The following is a 21,308-nucleotide window of genomic DNA, read 5'->3' as shown; positions in this document are numbered from 1 at the left end:
TTAGATGGCCAATAGTGCTATGTGCAAGCAAAGAGCACTTGTTTTAGTCGATTCATTCGGTTAGTTTGCATTCCATGACCGTCCCAAAGAGCTTGGTCATTACGGAGCTAACCCTTGCTTTCTTAGTTGTCTAACTCCTCCTTCATACAGAGGTTTTATTCAATGACTATTCCAAGTTGTATTGCCAAATCAAACATATTTTCGATCCACCAATTAGTCATATTTCATGTCTATCTAAGCATGTCATCCTTACAAGTAAGGTGCATTTGAGAGTTTTGGACCCCCTCCCTAATGTCTTTATCGATAAAGAGGGAGAGTTTATGTGAGGTGCTCATAATTGCATTTGTCTTGCATCACCTTTAAGGTAGACGTTTAGCAATGTTGGTACATGTCCTCAAGTATGAAATCTCATGACTTTTTATGGTTTTTTCCCTTGGTGTTTTACCAGAACATCCCCGTGTAATCCCTTGTTTTTTCTACATATGCTTTCTTCTAGTGTGTCATGTGCATGCACATGAACATGCTCATCTCAGGGCTAATCCCTAAAGGGTAGCAGATAAACATATCATTTAGGGTATGAGCAGGGCATAGGAGGATCCCAAAAGGCACCCCCTATGGATGCAAGAACAAGTCACAAGGATACTTTTATGTGACGTAGCACCTCCATGTGCCACTTCTGGTAGGCCATGTAACACAAGATTACATGCTCTCCTATGCTTTTCCTGTTCCTCATGCATGAAGGTACACATTACTGGTGCAATGAGAGTGTGTGTGTCACTTGCTATCCGATGATCTTATTTGCCCTAGTAACTACCCATACTGTTCAATGACTACGCATGCAGGATGTGTGTTAGTTACAAAGCCTTGAACAATGAGACAATCGAGAATCGGTTTCATGATTGAGGCTTAAGGTGATTGAGGATCGACTGGGATTAAAGTGTATTCATAACCACAGCTTGGCAGATAACTGTCTACTTTTATGACCAAGGCTTGATAATTACAGGTGCACCCAGTCTCCACCTTCACACCACTTTTCCTCACGACAGAAATGCACGATTGCTACATCCTCAAACTTATCATCTGTTGCAAAAACATTTCCCAACATTGTGTAGGGTGTAGAGCTCTGTGGGTCTAGCTCAAAACAACAATTCGCTGCATGTAATCCCCTTTCCACATCCCCATGACTTCTGCATGCTCCCAGAAGACATAGCCATGGTAGACCCAGTTTTTGAAAAGGGATATGCCTGATCAAGGCCTCTGCCTCATCCAAGTGCCCCGCACGACCGAGAAGATCAATCATGCAAACGAAGTGGTCCATCGTTTGTGGAATACCATAGTCTTTAAGCATGGCGCAAAAGAACTTCCTGCCATCCTCAACCAACCCTGAATGACTACAGGCAGTCAGAATGCATGTAAAGGCAATGCTGTCTGGGTTGATGCCTTGTGACAGCATCTCATAAAAAACCGCCATGGCATCCCCACCGTGCCCACACTGTGCAAATGCTGAAATCATGGCAGTCCAGGAGACGACATTTCGATAGGCCATCCTGCCAAAAACCGTTTCAGCATCATGCCAACTCCCACACTTTCCATACATGTTCATAAGAGCATTCCCTAACATTACATCTCTCCCAAATCCACATTTAATGACAGACACGTCAACAGCACGCCCCTCATTGAGAGCTGCTAGGCTGGAACATGCATCCACCAGGCAAAGAAATGTGACACTGTTCGGTTTAATCCCCTCCCCCTGCATCTGATGGAAGAGACCCAGGGCCTCCTTGCCAAGACCATTTCGAGTACACGCTGCAATCATGGTGCTCCAAGAGATGACATTCTTATGAAGCATTTTGCTGAACACACTCCTGGCATCATTCACGTATCTACACTTGCCATACAAGTTAACAAGACCAGTCGCGATTGCGATATCATGTTCAAGACCTCTGATAACTATGCCAGCATGGATCACATGCCCCTCTGCTACAGATACAAGGCTGGTGCATGCATCCACGGCAAAAGCAAATGTGATGTTGTTTGGATTGATGCCTTCTATCTGCATTTTATAAAAGAGATCCAAAGCCTCCTTGCCATGCGCGTTCCGCTGAAGAGCAGCTACCATGGCAGTCCAAGAAATAACACTACGGAGAGGCATTCTTGCAAATACGTTCCTTGCGTTCTGCACACTATCACATTCTCCATACATGTTTATGAGGGCAGTCGACACAACGACGTCTCGCTCTGACATACCCTCGACAAGTGCTGAATGGATCACTTGACCATCTTCATAAGCTTCCAAGCTGGCACATGCATCAAGAGCGCAGATATGTGCAATTTTATCTGCTTTCACGCCGTTCAACTGCATCAGATAAAAGGTATCAAGAGCTTCTTGTCCATCACCATTTTGTCCAAATGCTGACAACATGGTAGTCCACGAGACTATGTCACGGTGTGCCATCTGGCAAAACACACTCTGTGCATCATACACAACACCATGCTTTCTATAAAAATTGATGAGGGCATTACCAACAATCACATCGTCCTCAAATGCCACACACATGATAGCAATATGGATCTCCCGCCCCTCTTCAAAATCACCATCCCCACTGCAGGCATCAAGTGCACTTACAAAGGTGATGTTGTTGCGTGCAATGCCATCAGACTGCATAAACCAGAAGAGACACAGGGCCTCCTTGCCATTCCCATTCCGAACACATGCCACAATCATGGCATTCCATGTCACGACATCCCGGCATACCATGCCATTGAAAAGGCCCCTTGCATCATCCAGAAACCCATTCTGGGCATACACATTGATTAGTATATTCCATGAGTACACATTTGGATCTAATGATCTGTCAAACACTGCTTGTGCGTCCTTCACAGTCCCACAGCTACCATACATCTGCACGAGGCAATTTGATATGACTATGTCATGGTCATAACCACATGAGACAATGTGGGCATGTGTGAGTCTACCATCAGAAAGGGCCTTTGATTTACCATGAGATCTGAGAAGGGAGGTCAGGTTGATCCTGTCAGCGGGCAGGTCCATATTCGCAATTGTGCAAGTTTTCTGAGTAGTCGTAAGGCGCCCATATTCATGGACTTTCAAGCTCTCCTGCGCGAAGGCGGAAAAAACCCTTATTTTTCTGCTAGCTACCAAAAACCTAATGTGCCTACTCTGGATCGTTCTCATACATCGATACAAACGGAGGTGTTTGATGAAGGCGTCCGAGTTTGTGGGTTAATCCTCTGAGTTTGTGGATTAATCCTCTGATTTGGTTATGTGCACACATATATATATTGAGAGTCAATGAAATCACATATTTGTTGGGTGCATTTATTAATTTTCCACTTTTTTGACACGTGTATTTTTTTCCTTCTTTCGTTTATGTACTCTTCTCCTTTGTTTGTGCATGGCGTCTTTCTCTCCTGGTCCTCTGCAGAGCTGCCGGTTTCTTGAGGTGTCTTCTTCAGCGCTCTCCTTCGTCTGTGGAATCGTCTGTGGATGGTGCATGGCGCCTTGCTCTCCGGATCGTCTACAGTTGCCGGTTGCTCCTTCGTTTGTGCATGGCATCTTTCTCTCCTCGTCGTCTGCAGCTACCGGCTGCTCGAGGTGTCTTAATATTTGGACAAATTATTTGATATATGTATTAATTAAATGTCACTGATGTATATACATTTTGACAAATTATTTATTAATTAAATGTCACTGATGTGGCATTTAATTAATACAACCTTAGAAGATGGGTTTCTCGCAGCCCTCCCTCTCGTCCTTCTCTCTCTCTCTCTCTCTCTCTCTCTACTTGCTGAGTGAGCCCTTTGAGGCTTTTTATAGAGAATTGTGGACCTTAAATAGAAAGGATATGGGTGAATGCATGCAAATAAAAACTATATGATGGGGGGTCATCATTTTATTGCCTTAAATAGATAGGATTGCAAATAGAAAGCATATGGGTGAATGTATGCAAATAGAAATAATATGGGGGGTCATCATTTTATTGCCTTAAATAGAGAGGATATGGGGGTCATCATTTCATTGACTTTATTAATCCTTACATACTAAAATGAAACCGAAAAACACTCTTATTCTTGAACATCTTGCATAATATATTTAATGAAAATGCAAAAAAACATTTTGGTGCCATATTATTATGTTTGAAAATCGCACAAGCCTTGTTAATTGATCAAGACTATGCAAAACCTAGGGTAAACCTGGTCCCACATTTAACCATAGTGGGTCTCACTCATCCACTACATGAATGCATCCTGAGAAGCCGTGGTGAAGGTGTAGGGGGAGTAGTAAGCAAGCTGGGTAGATGGTGAGAGATAAAGAATGTAATAGAAGTGAATGAAAATAACCCCTACTTATTGACATTTATACTTATAAATATAAACTTATATATTATTTCATTAAAACTTTATCTTAACTTTATATTTTATAATAGAATTTAATTTTAGACTTAATAACACATTCATTAATATTACTAAATGTGTATTCAATAAATTTTACTTCTGTCGTTATCCATTCTATTTGCATCTTAATAAATTGAAAAAGTAGTTTAAATTTATCATAGTTATATATACTGTTTTACAAAGATTGTATACACATTGCATGCAAAGTGTTGAAGTCTCGTGTTTGATTCTAATCTTTCTACCACCTTTAATTCATTATTATTATTATTAATGTAAAATAAAATTTAATTCATTATTCTTAACATTTTAGTAAAGTAAACTTTTAACATTAATATCTTTAAGTAAAAAATAACAATTAAGAAACATCATAATAGCCAAAGAGACATAATTCGACAAAAATAACACAGCTTTTATTTCATTCCAAAATAGCCAAAGGCAATTTTACACGGTCTCAAGCACATGAGGAGTAGTACATTGTGCACACATGAGAGTGTTCGCAGTTCTACTTTTGACTTTTCTACTATCTAATATAAAGTAGAAATTAACTCGTGGACTAATTAACATGAGTGGAATCTCCTGTCTAAGAAATAACAAAGGCCATTTACCATTCACACTAATTGGGATAGTGTCATGCCCTTGCCAACAAAGGACCTCAATATCTACCATTATAGAATGCTCTTGATCTCGAGTATCTTGATCCAAGCTCAGCCAATGACCTCTGAGAAGCCTCCATCTCAATATATCTGAATCACATACACAATGTTGTCGAGATATCTAGCTACAAGATCAATAAAGTGAGAACAATGAATTATATTATTTTAACAAACGATTTAAAGATTAAAAGATTCTACTTAAAAGAAACATCATGTATGGTAACTCGATATTCTATCATGTCCTCATGTTTGGTTCTCTTTGTATCCCAATCATTTTCCATCAAGTGAATCAACCATATTTCACTTAGAGCCTTGCAAGAATACATGATTTTGGTTTTCTTCAAACATTCACAAGTTGCAAATAATATGCAAAGCAATTAAATGGCATGAGCCAACTTAAATGAACATCCTTTAAACCAATTGTTGGTTTCATTGAAGCATGTACATCATTCGCCAACTTAACTCTGCATGATTCACTTAAGTCCATGGTGGGTGTTGGCCACTACATAGATGGCAAGGGAGGTAGAGAGATGTGTTCTAACATGCCATATGTACTAGTTTAGTTCTAGATAATATAATATACATGGAGTCATAAAGAAAAAAAATTGAGCTGCCAAGGAATCTGCATTCTTAGTCTCATACAGAAATTCGCTAACACAATTATTTTTCCCTCAGGCATTCAACTAATTGCCATTCTTCAATATTAGAAGGATACAAAGCTGCACAAAACATATATATAATAATACAAACATGAGCACAGAATTTGACAATCTCAGTATAAACATGTATAACCATATAATTAAATGTAGAGAGAGCTTAAGAACACTCACCATTAGGTTTATGCTTTGGAATCTTAATGAAGGGATGCACATGAATATCCTTGTTCATGTAAACATGTTTTATCAACACTTGTGCTCCACTGGGTTGCTTTTTGAAATCGATAATCCTTCCTTTCCAATGATTCTTCCACCACAAATCAAAAATCGTAAACCACAAAAGTAAAAGGTAAAAAGTAAAAAAAAGAATACAAAAGTAAAAAGTTAAAAAAAAAGGAAAAGAAAAAAAATAAAAAAGTTATAAAAAAGAGAAACAAAAGAAGGTAAAAGGCAAATTGGAAGAGACTAGCATGAAAAAAATATATAGCATTTTTTTTAAAAGTACACGTACTAGTTTGCCTAAATTATAGGTTTGTTTTAGGCTGGCGATAATTTTGGCGCACTTAATACAAAACCCAAAAAAAATACAATTTCCCAAAAGGGACCAACTATAGGAAACCATCTCTAGTCGGATCAAAAAAATTGCTTGCACAATCCTTCCCAAAAGTGTTTAGAATTATCTGAAACCCATTTTGGACAAGTTTCTCTAACACCCAAAAATTTAATTTAAAAATTAAATTATTTAAAAAAATGAAATCTATATTAAAAATCCACCTAGCCCTAAAACAACCTTCAATGATATGCAGTTGCGATCTCAGCATATTTTAGAGAAAGATTTTGAGGAAACCATGTCAAACCAAGTAGGCTCTTATCAGCCCACCTTCATCTCGAGACCCTCTTTAGGAATGAGATTCAGTGTGGTATAGGGCATGAGACTCTCAACGAACAGGAACACTTCCTCTGATCTAGAATCGATGGAAGGGGTACCAGACCATGGGAGAGAAATCCCCACTCAAACATTAAACGACGCTAGGCCAGCCACACTAGCTTAATAGGCTACATGACTAATTACTTCAGGGGTTCGGCTTCGACTGCAACCTCTGCACCTAACCAAGAAGCATATCAATTTAGGGATGAGAGAGTCCAAGGCCACACCTAGTGTTGTCGCACACATGAGCCCTATGCATGTGGAAATCCCTGTCCACATGGGACCAATCCTAACTGGCAACCTGATGCTTGTAGACCAAAACATTGCCCAAACCTTACTGCCACACATGGCAAGATCGAAGAGGAGGTACAAGAAGTAGAAGCCCTAATCCAAGTTGCTAGGGCTAAAGAGGAAGAGACCTTACGCTAAGCTCCACAGCAATTAGCGGCCCAAATCACACCAATTGGGCAAGCCACCCAAGATTCACCAATTGCACGGGTGACTAACAGCCTAGAGAGCACCAATTCATATCCAAGGTGGATCTAGGTGTAAGATTCTCGAACTTACTATTGCAAACCGAGAGCTGGGAATTTGATGCCACCCAGGGAACCTTGATAGACCTAGCTACGGGCCTCATTTATGTTATTAGCTATGGGAGGAGATCAAGCAAGCCGTCTCTACTTCTATAGACCAGGAAGAGTGACTTCGGATGGTTGTGGAATGTATTCAGGCTATTGTAGAGCAAGAGAGGCTTAGATAGGGAGGAATCACCATGCCCATGCGATTTTCCATGACACATGTTGGGACAAGCAATGCACTAGGCTCTACCTTAAGTAAGATGGAGACACCATCAATAAGCCCTATTAATCCCACATATGTGGTGACGCCTGTGATGGACTAAGCCCTGACTATTGCTATTGTACCTCAAGGTTACACAGGGCTCCAAGAGTCTACTAGCATGTGCTTCACATTCCAAAATCATAGTAGAGAGGTACCCACTCAAGATGATATTAGCATAATCCCAGACTCTATGGTATTGGATACTACACCACTCATAATGGCACCGATTGTGACCAACCATGCAACATTTCCCATTAGTGTCATGCCCTCGGCCACAATTATGGCAACCATGGTTACAACAATCCGTACAACAATGGCTCCAGGCCTAGTTAACGCATTTGTATCATATACTAGGGCATAGAAGGAGGAACCTTCACCCAACATCCTCGATTCCTTGTGACTTCCTCTACTTTGCGAATGTTGCGAATGCAACCTAGATCAAGGGGGACATCCTCACAAATGACTAGACCAGTGTGGCACCCTTGGCTCATATGTCATTGGTACCTATGGTAATTCCTATATGACCCCCCACCTATCGGACTCATGTTACTCCTCCAAGATTCATGCCACTACACCCGTACAGGCACAGCGCCCTTCATATCACATGTTTCTTGTGCTGTACCCATAATTCTAGCTGTAGCCCTCCTCCTAAACTGATCTAGTAGCCTTTGTGCAAGCATTGGGGAGAGCTGTGGCCGAAAGTATAGGACCAATCATGAGAGATAACGGACAGAGTGGCTCTGGAAAGGTTGCACAAATTGTGAAGCTTACACACAAGTTCAATGGCCCGAGGGCAATCCTAGAAGACATCTCAAGATCTTCGATCAAGTTTGTGTGGCCTTAAGTGGGAGGAATGAGCTTGTAAAGACCAATGCCTTTAGCTTTACACTAGATGGCAAGGCTGGTGATTTGTATCAAACCTTGAGAGTTAAATAATGTCTAAACTTTATTAGGCTTTGAAGGTTATTCCTAAAGCAGTTTGTCCGTGAGGGAGCTTTGTGGATTGTGGCTTCATAGTTACACAAACCTGAGAGAGAAGAAGATGAGTCAGTGAGGGACTCTATTAGTCGTCTCAAGCATTTGAACTCTTGATGTGCTCTACAGAGGGGTGCTTCTCAAATAATCAACTTCTTGATCGATTTATCCATGGGCTTAAACATGAAGATATTGTTGAGAAATGTGGTGCCAAAGAGCACACATGGAGCACACGGACTTAAACATGAAGATATTGTTGAGAAATGTGGTGCCAAAGAGCACACAAGGAAGAGGTAGGGAGTGAGAATAAATGGAAAAGCAAGAGCAAAGCATAGCATGCAGCCACATGTGTAAAGGGGATTATCCCACATTTATGTACAAGCCCAAGGGTGTATCTCCTCATATAAAGGGGGACCATTTCAAGCAATGAAATCATATCACTTACACACATCTCAAGCCTCTTTATGAGTACAAGTTTTAATCTTGTAACCTAATTGTGCTTGAGTCTATTTTTCATACTCATCATCATGAGTGTACTTAGGCACTATCCACCCTAGATTAGCTTAATCATGTGTCATTAGTAGATCATTAGATAAACCCTAATCTTCATAGCTATGTGTAGGAGATATCATGAATCTTAACATGATATTAGAGCCTCCCCTTTCCTCCTTGAGCTTCTCCAAATCATTCCCTTCATAGCTCATTAGTAAGTTTTTATCATCACTAATGATAATCATTGACTCACTAATCTTAATCTTATCCTCATTACCTCCTTGTGGCCAAAAATTTATTTTGCTTGGTTCTCCTTGTACTCATAAACATTGGAGAAACCCCCTTAGCCACACATTATCCATCTCTAAGGGAAGCTATAGTTCCAAGGATACACGCTGAACCGCGCACTACAGCCCATATGTGGTGAATATCTAGCGATGATTGAATATTTAACCCATTCACCTTGTGTGCTTCAAATTAGTCTAATCCCTTTGGTAGGCTTGTTACTTACCTCCACAGCTAAAATCTCATGGAAAACAATGCATGTTTCATCATATACCAAGCAAAAACCTAGTCACCAAAGGGGCACAAATGAGCTAGTTTTTTGGCACAAAGCCACTTGTCCTCAAGTCAAGAAAGCTATACTAAAATCCCCTTCAATGCTTGCATCTACAAGCTCAATTTCAGCCTCCACATTCTATTACCTCTAATCACCTTGATTAAGCATCATTAGTGCAGTATTATAAAAATTTGGGCTAATTAAAACTTAAAATTGGAGAATTAGGGTGTAAATCCACTATGGGAAACTCTCTTTTGCATCCGAAATCATCACATTCATTTGCATTGCTCAATTTGAGTGTTTTTCACTACTTTCAATTCAATTTTAATGTATAGTTTGCATCCAAATCATCCTCATTAGCTTGAAATCCACTATGGGAAACTCTCTCTTGCATCCGAAATCATCACATTCATTTGCATTGCTCAATTTGAGTGTTTTTCACTACTTTCAATTCAATTTTAATGTATAGTTTGCATCCAAATCATCCTCATTAGCTTGAAATCAATCATTTCATAAAAAATCAAAGCTTAATCTTGTAAGAGAGTACAAACACTGCCATATAGAGACTTGTCACAAGCTCATGGTAAGACCCTCTTGCATGGCATCAAACATTAGGAAGTTTATTGGGGAAGGGTCACATATCCTCAAGCAAATCAAGCATCTCACAAAGCAAAGCATGAATGCATAAAGCACAAATTGTCCTAAGCATGTATAAAGCATAAGTGCATGAGATGATCACAACACATAGCATTGCATCCACACTAAATGCATAAAAGGCATATAAGGAAATCAAGAAAAAAGCATCAAAGCACCAAACATCACGTGGCAACAAGAAGAACACCGTCCACACTAAAGAAGTTGTCAAAGAGCCAAGAGTCCAAGCCAAAGAGAAAAGAGCAAAGGCCAAGAGCCAACAAGCATCTAACAATGCAAAGAAGAAAAAGGACACGACATCAACATGAAGAATGAAGGAATCAACAATGGATCTTCATTAAGCAAAAGCAAGGAGTTCTCAAGCTAACAACATTAGTAAGAAACATGGAGCTACCAACCACTGCCCTAACCTAAATCATATGTTGTAAAAACCACCAAATGAGTAGGCGAATTTGTATGTTTTAAAAACACTCGACCACTAGTTTGCAGCCAAAGTAGAACCCTAGGGGAGTGAAAATCAGCCCGACCATCTCTAAAAGTAACCTCTAAGGTAGAGAGTACCCAAGCCAAAGAGCCTCTGAGTTACCTAGCCAAGTTGAAAATAAGGGGGGTAAAAATATGTTGTAAAATTTGCATCCAACCACCTTGCAGCATTAGCCTAAGAAAATGGCACCAAGGGGGGGTGTTGAGATGTTGAAATATGCAAGTGAATGGGTGTGTGCAGGAACAAGCCCTTAGCAAAGAGACTGTAAAAGGGAGTCTGTAATTGAGTGGGTAGTAGTGAAAAGGTGAGAGGTATCCTACTGATGAGAGAATCAAGGGTAGCATGAGTGAATATAGGGGTGTGGAAAGATTCTAGGAAAAGGTGTCCCCAGATGTAAGGGAGGTGGCACAAATCAAGGAGAAATCTGTGGGATTAGATGCTTGGCATCTTGTGGATGTACAACCTATAAATTGAGGCATTGGCCTAATGAGAAATTGCTGGTTTTTGAGTATCCATGCCTGCATTATCCTATTAGCTTAATTGCTCACTAATCTCATCTTAATCATCTTAATTACATGCTCACTAATCTCATCTTAATCATCATCTTAATTACATGCTAATGATGTTTATTCTTGCATTTGATCCACCATAGCTCATCACTTTGCTTGCATTTTATCATGGTATTAGAGCCAAGCTTAGGATTCATCCAATTTTTGAGTCTAATTATCTTGTTAATCACCCTATTAATCATAATTAGAAGATAATCACTTTTTAAGCCTCTTTTCAACCATTCTCTACACCCCCAGCTGGTGGAGGAGCTCCCTCTCCCTCCAGCCTTAAAATTAGGCAAAGATCTTCTAGCATCATCTAGGCAGCCCCCCGGTGCTCCATCCCATCACCTCAGCCCGTCGAATCGCCACCGGCTCTGTTGCCCCCGTTTTTCGCTGTCAAAAATCTGAAGTAAAGTGCAGATCTTCTCTCCCTCCAATGGAATTAAGCTGATTCCTCTTAGCCCCAGGGGTTTTCAAGGGTAGTCTACATGCTGGTGATCTTAGATTTGTGAAATTCCTCAAGGAGAAGTGGCATCAAGCTTTGCATCAAATCTACAAGTGACTTTGGTAAAACAGAGATTAAGCATTCAATATTTGATCAAATCTTTTGTTTCTTGACTTGATCCTCTACTGAACTAACTGCTATTGATGCCTTTGAAAGGATTTGAGCTCATTTGAACTCTAAGGCACCAGGTCTGGCCTCCCCGCACACTCTATTTTCTGTACACAAAACAAGGGATTATTTTGCTAATGAGTGATTAATCAATATTAATCACTACTTTTTGGTGCAATTGATGGTTCAAATTTACCATTGGTATTTAATACAGATCCCTATCACTTCAGATTACAATTCGAAGATGGTTTGATATCCTAACCATTCAGTACAGATTAGTCACCCTTGGCTTTATGTAATTTTTGGTGAATTCATATTGATAAACTTGTTGTAATCATCATTAAACATCATATTTGAGTTGTAAAAGGGTAGACACTACCTCTGAATCTTGAATTGGATAAAGAGGTAAGAACCTCTTCACATCATCATGAGCAATGTATAAGAAATAGCTAAATTTAATGGGGAGCAGTTCCATACATGGCAAACAAAGACCATGTACTTGCTCATGCTTTCATCTATTGTCAGTGCATGAGGTTTGCAAGATCGGCTTCTGGATGGAGTTTGAGGAGCATTTTGTTTCTCTACAAGACAAAGAAACATGCCATGTTGTATGGCAAGGCAGAGTGGAGAATGGTATCTACAAACTCTTAGCACTCTCTTCTCTGACAAGCACTCAGATCGGTGACTTGTGACACTTCCATTTTGGCCACTTGAATGTGGATGCACTGTGGTGGGCTTTCTGGGACCAGTTGGTGGATGGCTTGCCAGATGTTGGTAGCAGGCAAGGACGTTGTAGTTCTTGCATTCATGTGGTAAGCAGCACACATAATCTTTTCCAAAGCAGGCTTCTAAGCGGGCTGTAAAACCTTTGGAGTTGGTACACAACACTGACTTATGTGGATCTATGCAAACCCCATTCTTGGGAGGCTCTTTGTACTTTATGTTGCTTGTTAATGATTGTAGCAAATTCACATGGGTTTATTTCCTTTCCCAGAAGGACCAAGCTTTTTCTTGGTTCAAGGAGTGGCATGTTATGGTGGATAAAGAGTCTGGATTGCAGATAAAGACTCTTCAGGCTGACAAAGGAGGAGAGTTCTCTTCTAATGCGTTTGTGCGGTTTTGTGTGAAACATGGCATCAACAAGTGGGAGCTGGCCAATATAAGTTCACCTTCAGAGAATGGAGTTGTTGAGCGAAAGAACTGGACTACAGTGGAGATGGTGAGGACAATGCTGGAGCATCGTGATCTTCCTTGTTAACTTTGGTTCCAGGATCAAAGGGGATGGTTTACAGGTTATAGAAGGCCTTGTATGGTCTTAAGCAGGCTCCTAGGGCTTGGAATCAGAAGATTGATTCCTTCTTTCAACAGACTGGATTTCACAGATCAGTTTGCAGATCCTAACTTGTATCTCTCTCAGGAACGCGGTTTGGTCACGTTAATTATCCTTTATGTGGATGATCTCATTCTCACTGGCGGTCATACTACGGAGCACATAGCAGTGATGAAGGTTGTCTTGTCAAAGGAGTTTGAGATGATCGACTTAGTCTTACTCCACTTCTTCTTGGGATTGGAGATTTAGCAAACCCAGAGGGGGTTCTTTGTCCCTCATGAGTTGCTTGAGGCCTTTGGGATGGAGAACTACAAGCCTATTACTTCACCGATGGACCCGAACAACACAAAGCTTACAGTGAATGATCCTTGTTGTGAGCAGGTTGATGCCTCTCTGTATCGGAAGCGTGTTGGTTAATTAATTTGGTTTTTGAACACCATATTGGACTTGAGCTTTCCTATGGGTCTGCTGAGCTCATTCATGATGCAGACGCCTTTGAAGACTCATTGGACGGAGTTGGGACACGCAAGATTGTGGATCTTGCGGCTAGAGGGGGAACGACGGATGGAGTCTGACTCCAAGGCTAGAGTGACTCATATTGGGGAGGAGATCCAGACATGAGGAGACCTACATCAAGCTATGGTTTCACCCCAGCTCAAGAGCTATTTCATGGAGCAGCAAGAGGCATCCAACTATTGCCTTGTCATCTATAGAGGCAGAGTATCGGGCTGCTTGTGGTATTGCTTATGAGGTTGTGTGGCTGCGGAGGTTTCTTGGTGAGATTGGGTTTCCACAGAAGGAGCCCAAGGTCATCCAGGTGCAATATAACTAGAGCTATATCGCTATTTCTCAGAACCCGGCCTTCCATGCCCGGACCAAGCACATAGAGATACAATATCGCTTTGCTCATGAGAAGATTTTGGCTGGTGACATCTTGCTTATTTATTGTGAGACGAAGGATAATGGGGCGGACCTCTTTAGAAAAGTATCTACCTCAGGCTCTGCTCTGGTAGCACTCTAGCTCACTAGGGTTGGATCCACATCCAGGAGCTGAGAGGGGGTGTTAATAGTTATCTCTTGTCTGTACATTACACACCAGGGCCATTGTTGTGGGTGTGCCCGCCCATTTAGGTGTTTCTCTATTTTTCTCATTTTTTTAGGTCATGGGGGGATGCCATGTGCTGGCCGAATCTATCTGTTGGCCAACTGTACGTGTTGCTAGCCGACTTCATTCAGTCCTGGTTGATTGTGTTTTATCTGGCTGACTATTGATTTTCTTGGTCGTGAGTAGTTAGGGCTAATGTCTGCCTGTTTTGGGCTAGCCGACTAGCACCCTAGGGCCATATATATAGATGGCCCTACCCCCCCACACCTTTTGTATCATGTGTATCGGATCTTGTGTATAGAGCAGATTTTATACAGCTTTTCTCTCTCTCTCTCTCTCTCTCTCTCTCTCTCTCTCTCTCTCTCTCTCTCTCTCTCTCTCTCTCTCTCTCTCTCTCTCTCTCTCTCTCTCTCTCTCTCTCTCTCTCTCTATTCAGCGTTTTGCTCTCTACAGCAGTTGTCTTTCATTTCCGTTGTGCATTCTGACAGTAAGTAGGGGAGAGGGAGAGCTTGAGCTCCATGCAAACAAACGCACATACACAAGAGTAAAGAAGCACACAAGAGAGATGGATGGCTAATTTTCTTCTATTCTCTTCTCTTCTCTATAACCATAACTTAAAGAGATAAGGTAACATTCTATCAAGGAAAGTAATCTCCTCCTACTATAACATACAATGGTCTATCCATAGTGTGAACTTCACTACATGATTAGCACTATAACTATGTCCATAGTGTAAACTTCACTACAACTATGTCATAACTCTAGTAAACCAAAGTGGTTATTGTCACACACCCTAAAAACCACTAGTAGCATATCACTCATAATCTCACTAACCATGCCAATGGTGTAAGAAAATCTATGTTACCTTCCTGGGAGCCAACTAAATACCCAATCAACATGGGACCTCAAAAAATTCCTAGTGGTAAGGAGTCAAGGGTAAGAAACCCAAAGGAAAATCCAAGTTATGCTGAGATCAAAGATGTCTCTGATTCAGTAAGTCAAATAACATTGGACAAAGAGAAGGGGTTAAATGGTCCTAAGGGGCATGTCTTCCTAGAGAGAACCCCAAGACTCTAGGGGCAAAAGCAAAAAGAGCTTTGCAATCGTATAGAGAAGAACGAACAACCCTGGAAGTAAAAGCAATTGAAAATTTTAGTTATGTAGAAATAGAAATCATCACAGAACCACCAGTTCAAATTACCCTTATACGGCAGGAAGAGTAAAGACAGATCAATCACAATGGACCAAAAGGATGAGATTCTTAAAATGGCCAAGAAAGGTATGGAAGGGAGATATAAATTCAAAGGATTAGAAGAACCCCTTCCCAATAAGTTACAAGCTTACCCTAACCCGAGAGAGAAAATTTTGAGGTTGAATGGCGTGCATGAATTGGTGCAATAGATCGAGCTAGAAATAGAAGGGCCAGTTGGGTAGGACCAGTCTCTATGTTCCCACAAAGAATCCCTGTCGTCACAACACCATTAGAGCCAGTTATATAGGAATCAATTGATGGGAGTGTATTAAGTAAGGAACAAGAATCACCTATGGAATCCCTATCACACAACACCAGTGGAGCTGGTCAGAGAGGAATCAATTGAGGGGAGTGTATCAAAGTAAGGAACAAGAATTACCTAAGGAAAAGAGAGTGTCTCATGAAGAGCTTAAAAATGAAACAAAAACATTACAAGAGCTTCAAGAATTAGAAGAAACTAAGAATATGAGGTTACTCTCCACGAGCATAGCATACGAGAGTGGCTCACCCAAGAAAGGAAATATGCCCAGGTGGAATCCCTAATGGGGAGATACACTGAGAGAGTGCCTTTAGAATGGTCATTGGTACCATACAAACCTAAACCTAGCTCATTTACCTATCGCACGGTCCTACATGGGTATAGACAAGGATTTGATGACAGTTGTAAACATGCCATCCTTAAGGCCTACATTGAAAGAAGAAATTGGAGCCTTGAGAGCAATTCTCTCAGCCTTGAGAGCAATTCTCTCAGCCCCAATCATGATAACCATGGCCACATATCTGGCATGCAAGCCAGAGGCTTGGGAAGAAGTTCAATAATGGATGAAAGAAAATCTCAAACCATTTGAGAAATTGAGGAGACAGACCAAGCTAGAATAGATAACCCATAACAAACATTATGCTCCAATTAGTATCTTTTTTTATTTTTATGTTCCTTGTAAAACCCCACCTATTATTACTTTATAGTACTTCCCAACCGCACTAATTAGAGCATAATGTTTGTCGTGGGTTATCTATATAACGTTTTTGAAAATATATATATATATATTTTTTGAAGAGTGCCTCTAGTGTGGTCACAAGGCTGGGTCTTCTCCCCCAGCCACAAAGACCTATCCCTTGTGTGGCTCTCCAAGGCCCAACCATATCCTTCCACTACTCCATTGATTGCCCCTAGTTGTGCCTACATCTGCTACCTACTCTACCTCTGAACATCCCTAATCAAGCATGTTGTGTGCTCTCCCTTCAACCCAACCACCTCTAGTCATCCGCCTTTGCCTTTGCTACCAACTTCCCACCAGCACCCGCCACCCCTAATACTAACCATTCATAGCATCCATATTACTTATCCACATAAGATATCTCCATTGACAAGGCATAGTGGATTCAATACCTTCCTCTGGTAGAATTTGCCTACAATGTATCTTATCATCAGAGCATAGGAATGTCACCACTCACAAAGCGCTCTATGGGCAAGAATGCTTGTCTCCTTTAAATTTCTCTGATCCAACCATAAGAGTTAAGGCATCCTCACGAAAATGCTCAAAGAGATGGAGGAGCAAACCAAGGCAATCCAAAAGGATATTAAAGTTGCCCACCATGATCGACAAAAGCATTATGCTGACACCAAGAGGTCTGAAAGGATCTTCAAGGAAGGAGACAAAGTTCTTCTACGAGTGCAACCCAAACGAAGTTCTCTATCACTTGGGAAATATAAGAAGCTCAGCCCTAGGTATTGTGGTCCCTATACAGTTATCAAGTGTCTAGGTAAAAGTGCCTATAAACTCCAACTCCCAGCCCATATCAAAGTCCACAATGTATTTCATGTAAGTTTGTTAAAACCTTATGTACCCAGTCTCGATCATATTCTTGATGATGAACAAGTTGTAATCCCTACTCAAGGAGTCCTTGAATTACAGCCCAATAGCATCATAGATTCCAGGGAAAGGCAACTCCGAAATAGAACTCTTGTAGAACATCTAGTACAGTGGAAAGATTACCCTAAAGAGGATGCAACTTGGGGGGGAAGATGAAGCTACACTCTTAAAGGATTATCCCCAATTCATGATGAGATGAGGACATCTCGATTTCTTTAAGGGGGGAAGAATGTAACATACCCATCTTCACTAGTAAAGAAATGTCCATGTAATAGATAAATTTATGAGTTTTTATGGTATAAAAATCAATGATTTTATTAAATGAGTCATTTCTCCTTAGAATCTTCAAATTCTGAGCCCAATTCCCCCTACTACAACAGAGGGCGACAAACCAACTCTTTTGTCCCCCGCTCGTATACTACTTCTTCCAGAGAAGGCCCTTTGTGTTTTGAGTGCAATGAGCCGGGACACTTTAGAGCCAACTGTCCCAAGATGGCAACATCATTTCCCCAAGGTGGCAGAGGAAATCAAGGCCGTGGAACCCCTATCCACCAAGGTGCAAGAGGCGGTGGGCGTGGCAAAGGAAATCAAGGCCATGGAACCCCTATCCACCAAGGTGGCAGAGGAAATCAAGGCCATGGAACCCCTATCCACCAAGGTGCAAGAGGTGGTGGGCGTGGTAGAGGCCGCGGAGGAGCAGTTGCTAGGACCGCCTGTATTATAAGTGAAGAACTGACCTTGGAAATGGCTGAACCAAGTAATATCCGTTCAGGGGATAACAGAAAAACCTAAATCTAGTGTAGTCAAGGCAAAACATCTTCTCAAGGGAACACGTAAGGGTCAGCAAGTTTTCTTAGTCAAGCTCAACAAAGCCATTGAACCTAGTAAGGAGACAGAACCCTCTTGGCTCCAAGAATTCTCTGACATCTTCCCTGACGAGCTTACAGGGCTACCGCCTCCTCGTGAAGTCGATCATGAAATCGAGGTGATCCCTGGAGCTCAACCCGTCTCAAAAACGCCTTATAAAATGTCCCTTCCTGAAGCCATTGAACTTAAAGAGCAACTTTCCCAACTCATTGAGCAAGGATTCGTACGCCCCAATAGCTCTCCTTGGGAGGCATCTGTTCTTTTCCAAAAAAAGAAGGACGAAACTCTCCGCCTCTCCATAGATTATCGAGGGCTAAACCAAGTCACTGTTAAGAATAACTATCCTATCCCTCACATCAACAAACTTCTTGACAGGCTTCATGGGGCCAAAGTCTTCTCAAAAATAGATTTGAGGTCTGGTTACTAATGTCATTCGGGTTAACCAATGCTCCTGCAACCTTCAACCGCCTAATGCAAGATATATTCCGTCTTACTTGGATGAATTTGTGCTTGTTTTTTTTATGATATCTTAATCTACTCCAAATCAATGGAAGAGCATGTGCGTAGAGTTCTGCAATTGTTACGCAGACACAAACTCTATGCCAAGAAGAGAAAATGTACCTTCTTTACTCATCAAATTAAGTATCTTGGATTCATCGTCTCCAAAGATGAGACCCCCCCCCCCCCAAGGTCAAAGATATTCTGGAGTGGCCACCCCCTAAATCAGTTTGTGAAGTTCATGGGTTTTTGGGAATCACGGGATGGTATAGGATTTTTATCAAAGATTATGCCTTGGTAGCAACACCTTTGACGGATCTTCTTAAGAAGGATTGCAAAATAGTGTGGCTGCCAATCCATCAAAACAGTTTTAATCAGTTCAAGGTCATTATTACTTCTACCCCAGTCCTGAAACTTCTTGATTTCACCAAGGAATTTGAAGTGGTTACTGATGCCAGTAGTCTAGCACTTGGTGGTGTCTTAGGCCAAGAAGGAAGACCAGTCGCTTATACTTCCCGCCGCAAGCTGAAAAGCAATATGAAGCAAATTATGCCACCCATGATTTGGAGCTCTTAGCAGTTGTTCATTGCCTCAAATTATGGAGACATTATCTCTTGGGGGGCAAATTTCAGCTTGTAACTGACCACAAAAGTCTGAAGTGGATCTTCACAGCCTAACCTCAACATGCGGCAAAGGAGATGGATTGAAATTCTACAAGAATATGACTTCGACATCAAATTCTGCCCTGGGAAAGATAATGTGGTAACAGATGCACTTAGCCGCCGCAAATCTTTCTTAAGTGCAATTTCAATGCCAAATAATCCCATACTGGTCAAGGTGGAAGAAGTCTCATCTCATGATCCAGATTTTCAGAGGATGATGAAGTTAGTAGAAGAAGGGGAAAATTCAGAGAAAGAGAAGAATCTAATCAAGGGATACTCCACTCATGAAGGAAGCCTCTACTTCAATCACAAGCTATGTATCCCTAAGGATCATGCTTTAAAGAAACTAATCCTCCATGAAGCTCATGATAGTCCTGCTACAGGACACCCAGGCTATGCACAAACATTAAATGCTGTAAGAAGGAGCTTTCATTGGGTAGGCTTGAAAAATGATCTCCTTGGGTACTTGAAGCAATGTCTCTCATGCCAAAGGATCAAAGCTGAAAGGGTCAAGATGCCTGGGAAACTTCAACCCTTGGATATTCCCCAAATGAAGTGGAAGTGCATTAGTATGGATTTTGTCACAAGTCTCCCCACTGTTCAAGGAGGATATGACTCCATTCTAGTAGTAGTGGACTTACTTACCAAAGTAGCTCACCTTATACCAGCCAAAGAAGACCTTCAAAGCTTTTGATGTTGCTCGAATATTCATCAAGGAAGTCCTCAAACTTCATGGTCTCCCAAAAAGGATAGTAAGTGACCGGGATTTTGACTTCACATGAAAGTTCTGGCAGTCCTTATTTCAAGCCCTCGAAACTCAACTTTGCTTTAGCACAGCTTATCATCTAGAGACCGATGGCCAGACTGAGAGAGTCAATTAAGTAATTGAAGACATTCTCAGAGCATATTGTGGACGGGAACCAAGAAGGTGGATTCAATACCTTCCTCTGGTAGAATTTGCCTACAATGCATCTTATCATCAGAGCATAGGAATGTCACCATTCAAAGCACTCTATGGGCAAGAATGCTTGTCTCCTCTAAATTTCTCTGATCCAACCATAAGAGTTGAGGCATCCACAAAAATGCTCAAAGAGATGGAGGAACAAACCAAGGCAATCCAAAAGGATATTAAAGCTGCCCAAGATCGACAAAAGCATTATGCTGACACCAAGAGGTCTGAAAGGATCTTCAAGGAAGGAGACAAAGTTCTTCTCTCTACGAGTGCAACCCAAACAAAGTTCTCTATCACTTGGGAAATATAAGAAGCTCATCCCTAGGTATTGTGGTCCCTATATAGTTATCAAGTGTCTAGGTAAAAGTGCCTATAAACTCCAACTCCCAGCCCATATCAAAGTCCACAATGTATTTCATGTAAGTTTGTTAAAACCTTATGTACCCAGTCTCGATCATATTCTTGATGATGAACAAGTTGTAATCCCTACTCAAGGAGTCCTTGAATTACAGCCCGAATTACAGCCCAGTAGCATCATAGATTCTAGGGAAAGGCAACTCCGAAATAGAACTCTTGTAGAACATCTAGTACAGTGGAAAGATTACCTTGAAGAGGATGCAACTTGGGGGAAGATGAAGCTACACTCTTAAAGGATTATCCCCAATTCATGACGAGATGAGGACATCTGGATTTCTTATAAAAATCAATGATTTTATTAAATGAGTCATTTCTCCTTAGAATCTTCAAATTCTGAGCCCAAACTTGGAATCTGCGTGCGATTTTATCCTAATATAGGATTTTACAGCATCCAAAACGGACACCGGATCAAGCTTATACGCAAATTTCAGTCATTTTTAGTTAAAAAGTGATGACCTTTAAACCTTAATAAATGCACGACCGGGCGTTTGATTGACGAATGGTCTGCACCCCAACGACCAGGAGAACAT

General features: G+C 41.1%; 1 protein-coding gene across 2 annotated transcripts; it reads right to left on the bottom strand.

The window, feature by feature from the left end:
• Window positions 1–439: 439 nt before the first annotated feature.
• Window positions 440–3,287, bottom strand: LOC147614718 (pentatricopeptide repeat-containing protein At3g09040, mitochondrial-like). Of its 2 annotated transcripts, XM_086780055.1 has the most exons (2): window positions 3,001–3,287; window positions 440–2,902 (listed from the first exon to the last, which is right to left on the bottom strand). In XM_086780055.1, the coding sequence occupies exons 1-2, from the start codon at window positions 3,001–3,003 to the stop codon at window positions 998–1,000; spliced, it is 1,908 nt and encodes a 635-aa protein (XP_086636181.1). In that variant the 5' UTR covers window positions 3,004–3,287; the 3' UTR covers window positions 440–997. The 2 variants fall into 2 exon arrangements, with proteins under 2 accessions (XP_086636181.1, XP_086636180.1); XM_086780054.1 differs by having other exon boundaries at window positions 440–3,287.
• Window positions 3,288–21,308: the final 18,021 nt, after the last annotated feature.

The sequence above is a fragment of the Cibotium barometz genome, chromosome 41 (assembly GCF_041138505.1).
Source record: "Cibotium barometz isolate CiBa-2024 chromosome 41, ASM4113850v1, whole genome shotgun sequence".
Classification (NCBI taxonomy): Eukaryota; Viridiplantae; Streptophyta; class Polypodiopsida; order Cyatheales; family Cibotiaceae; genus Cibotium; species Cibotium barometz.
The sequence above is the reverse complement of the archived record's forward strand: the minus strand, read 5'-3'. Positions and strand labels throughout refer to the sequence as shown.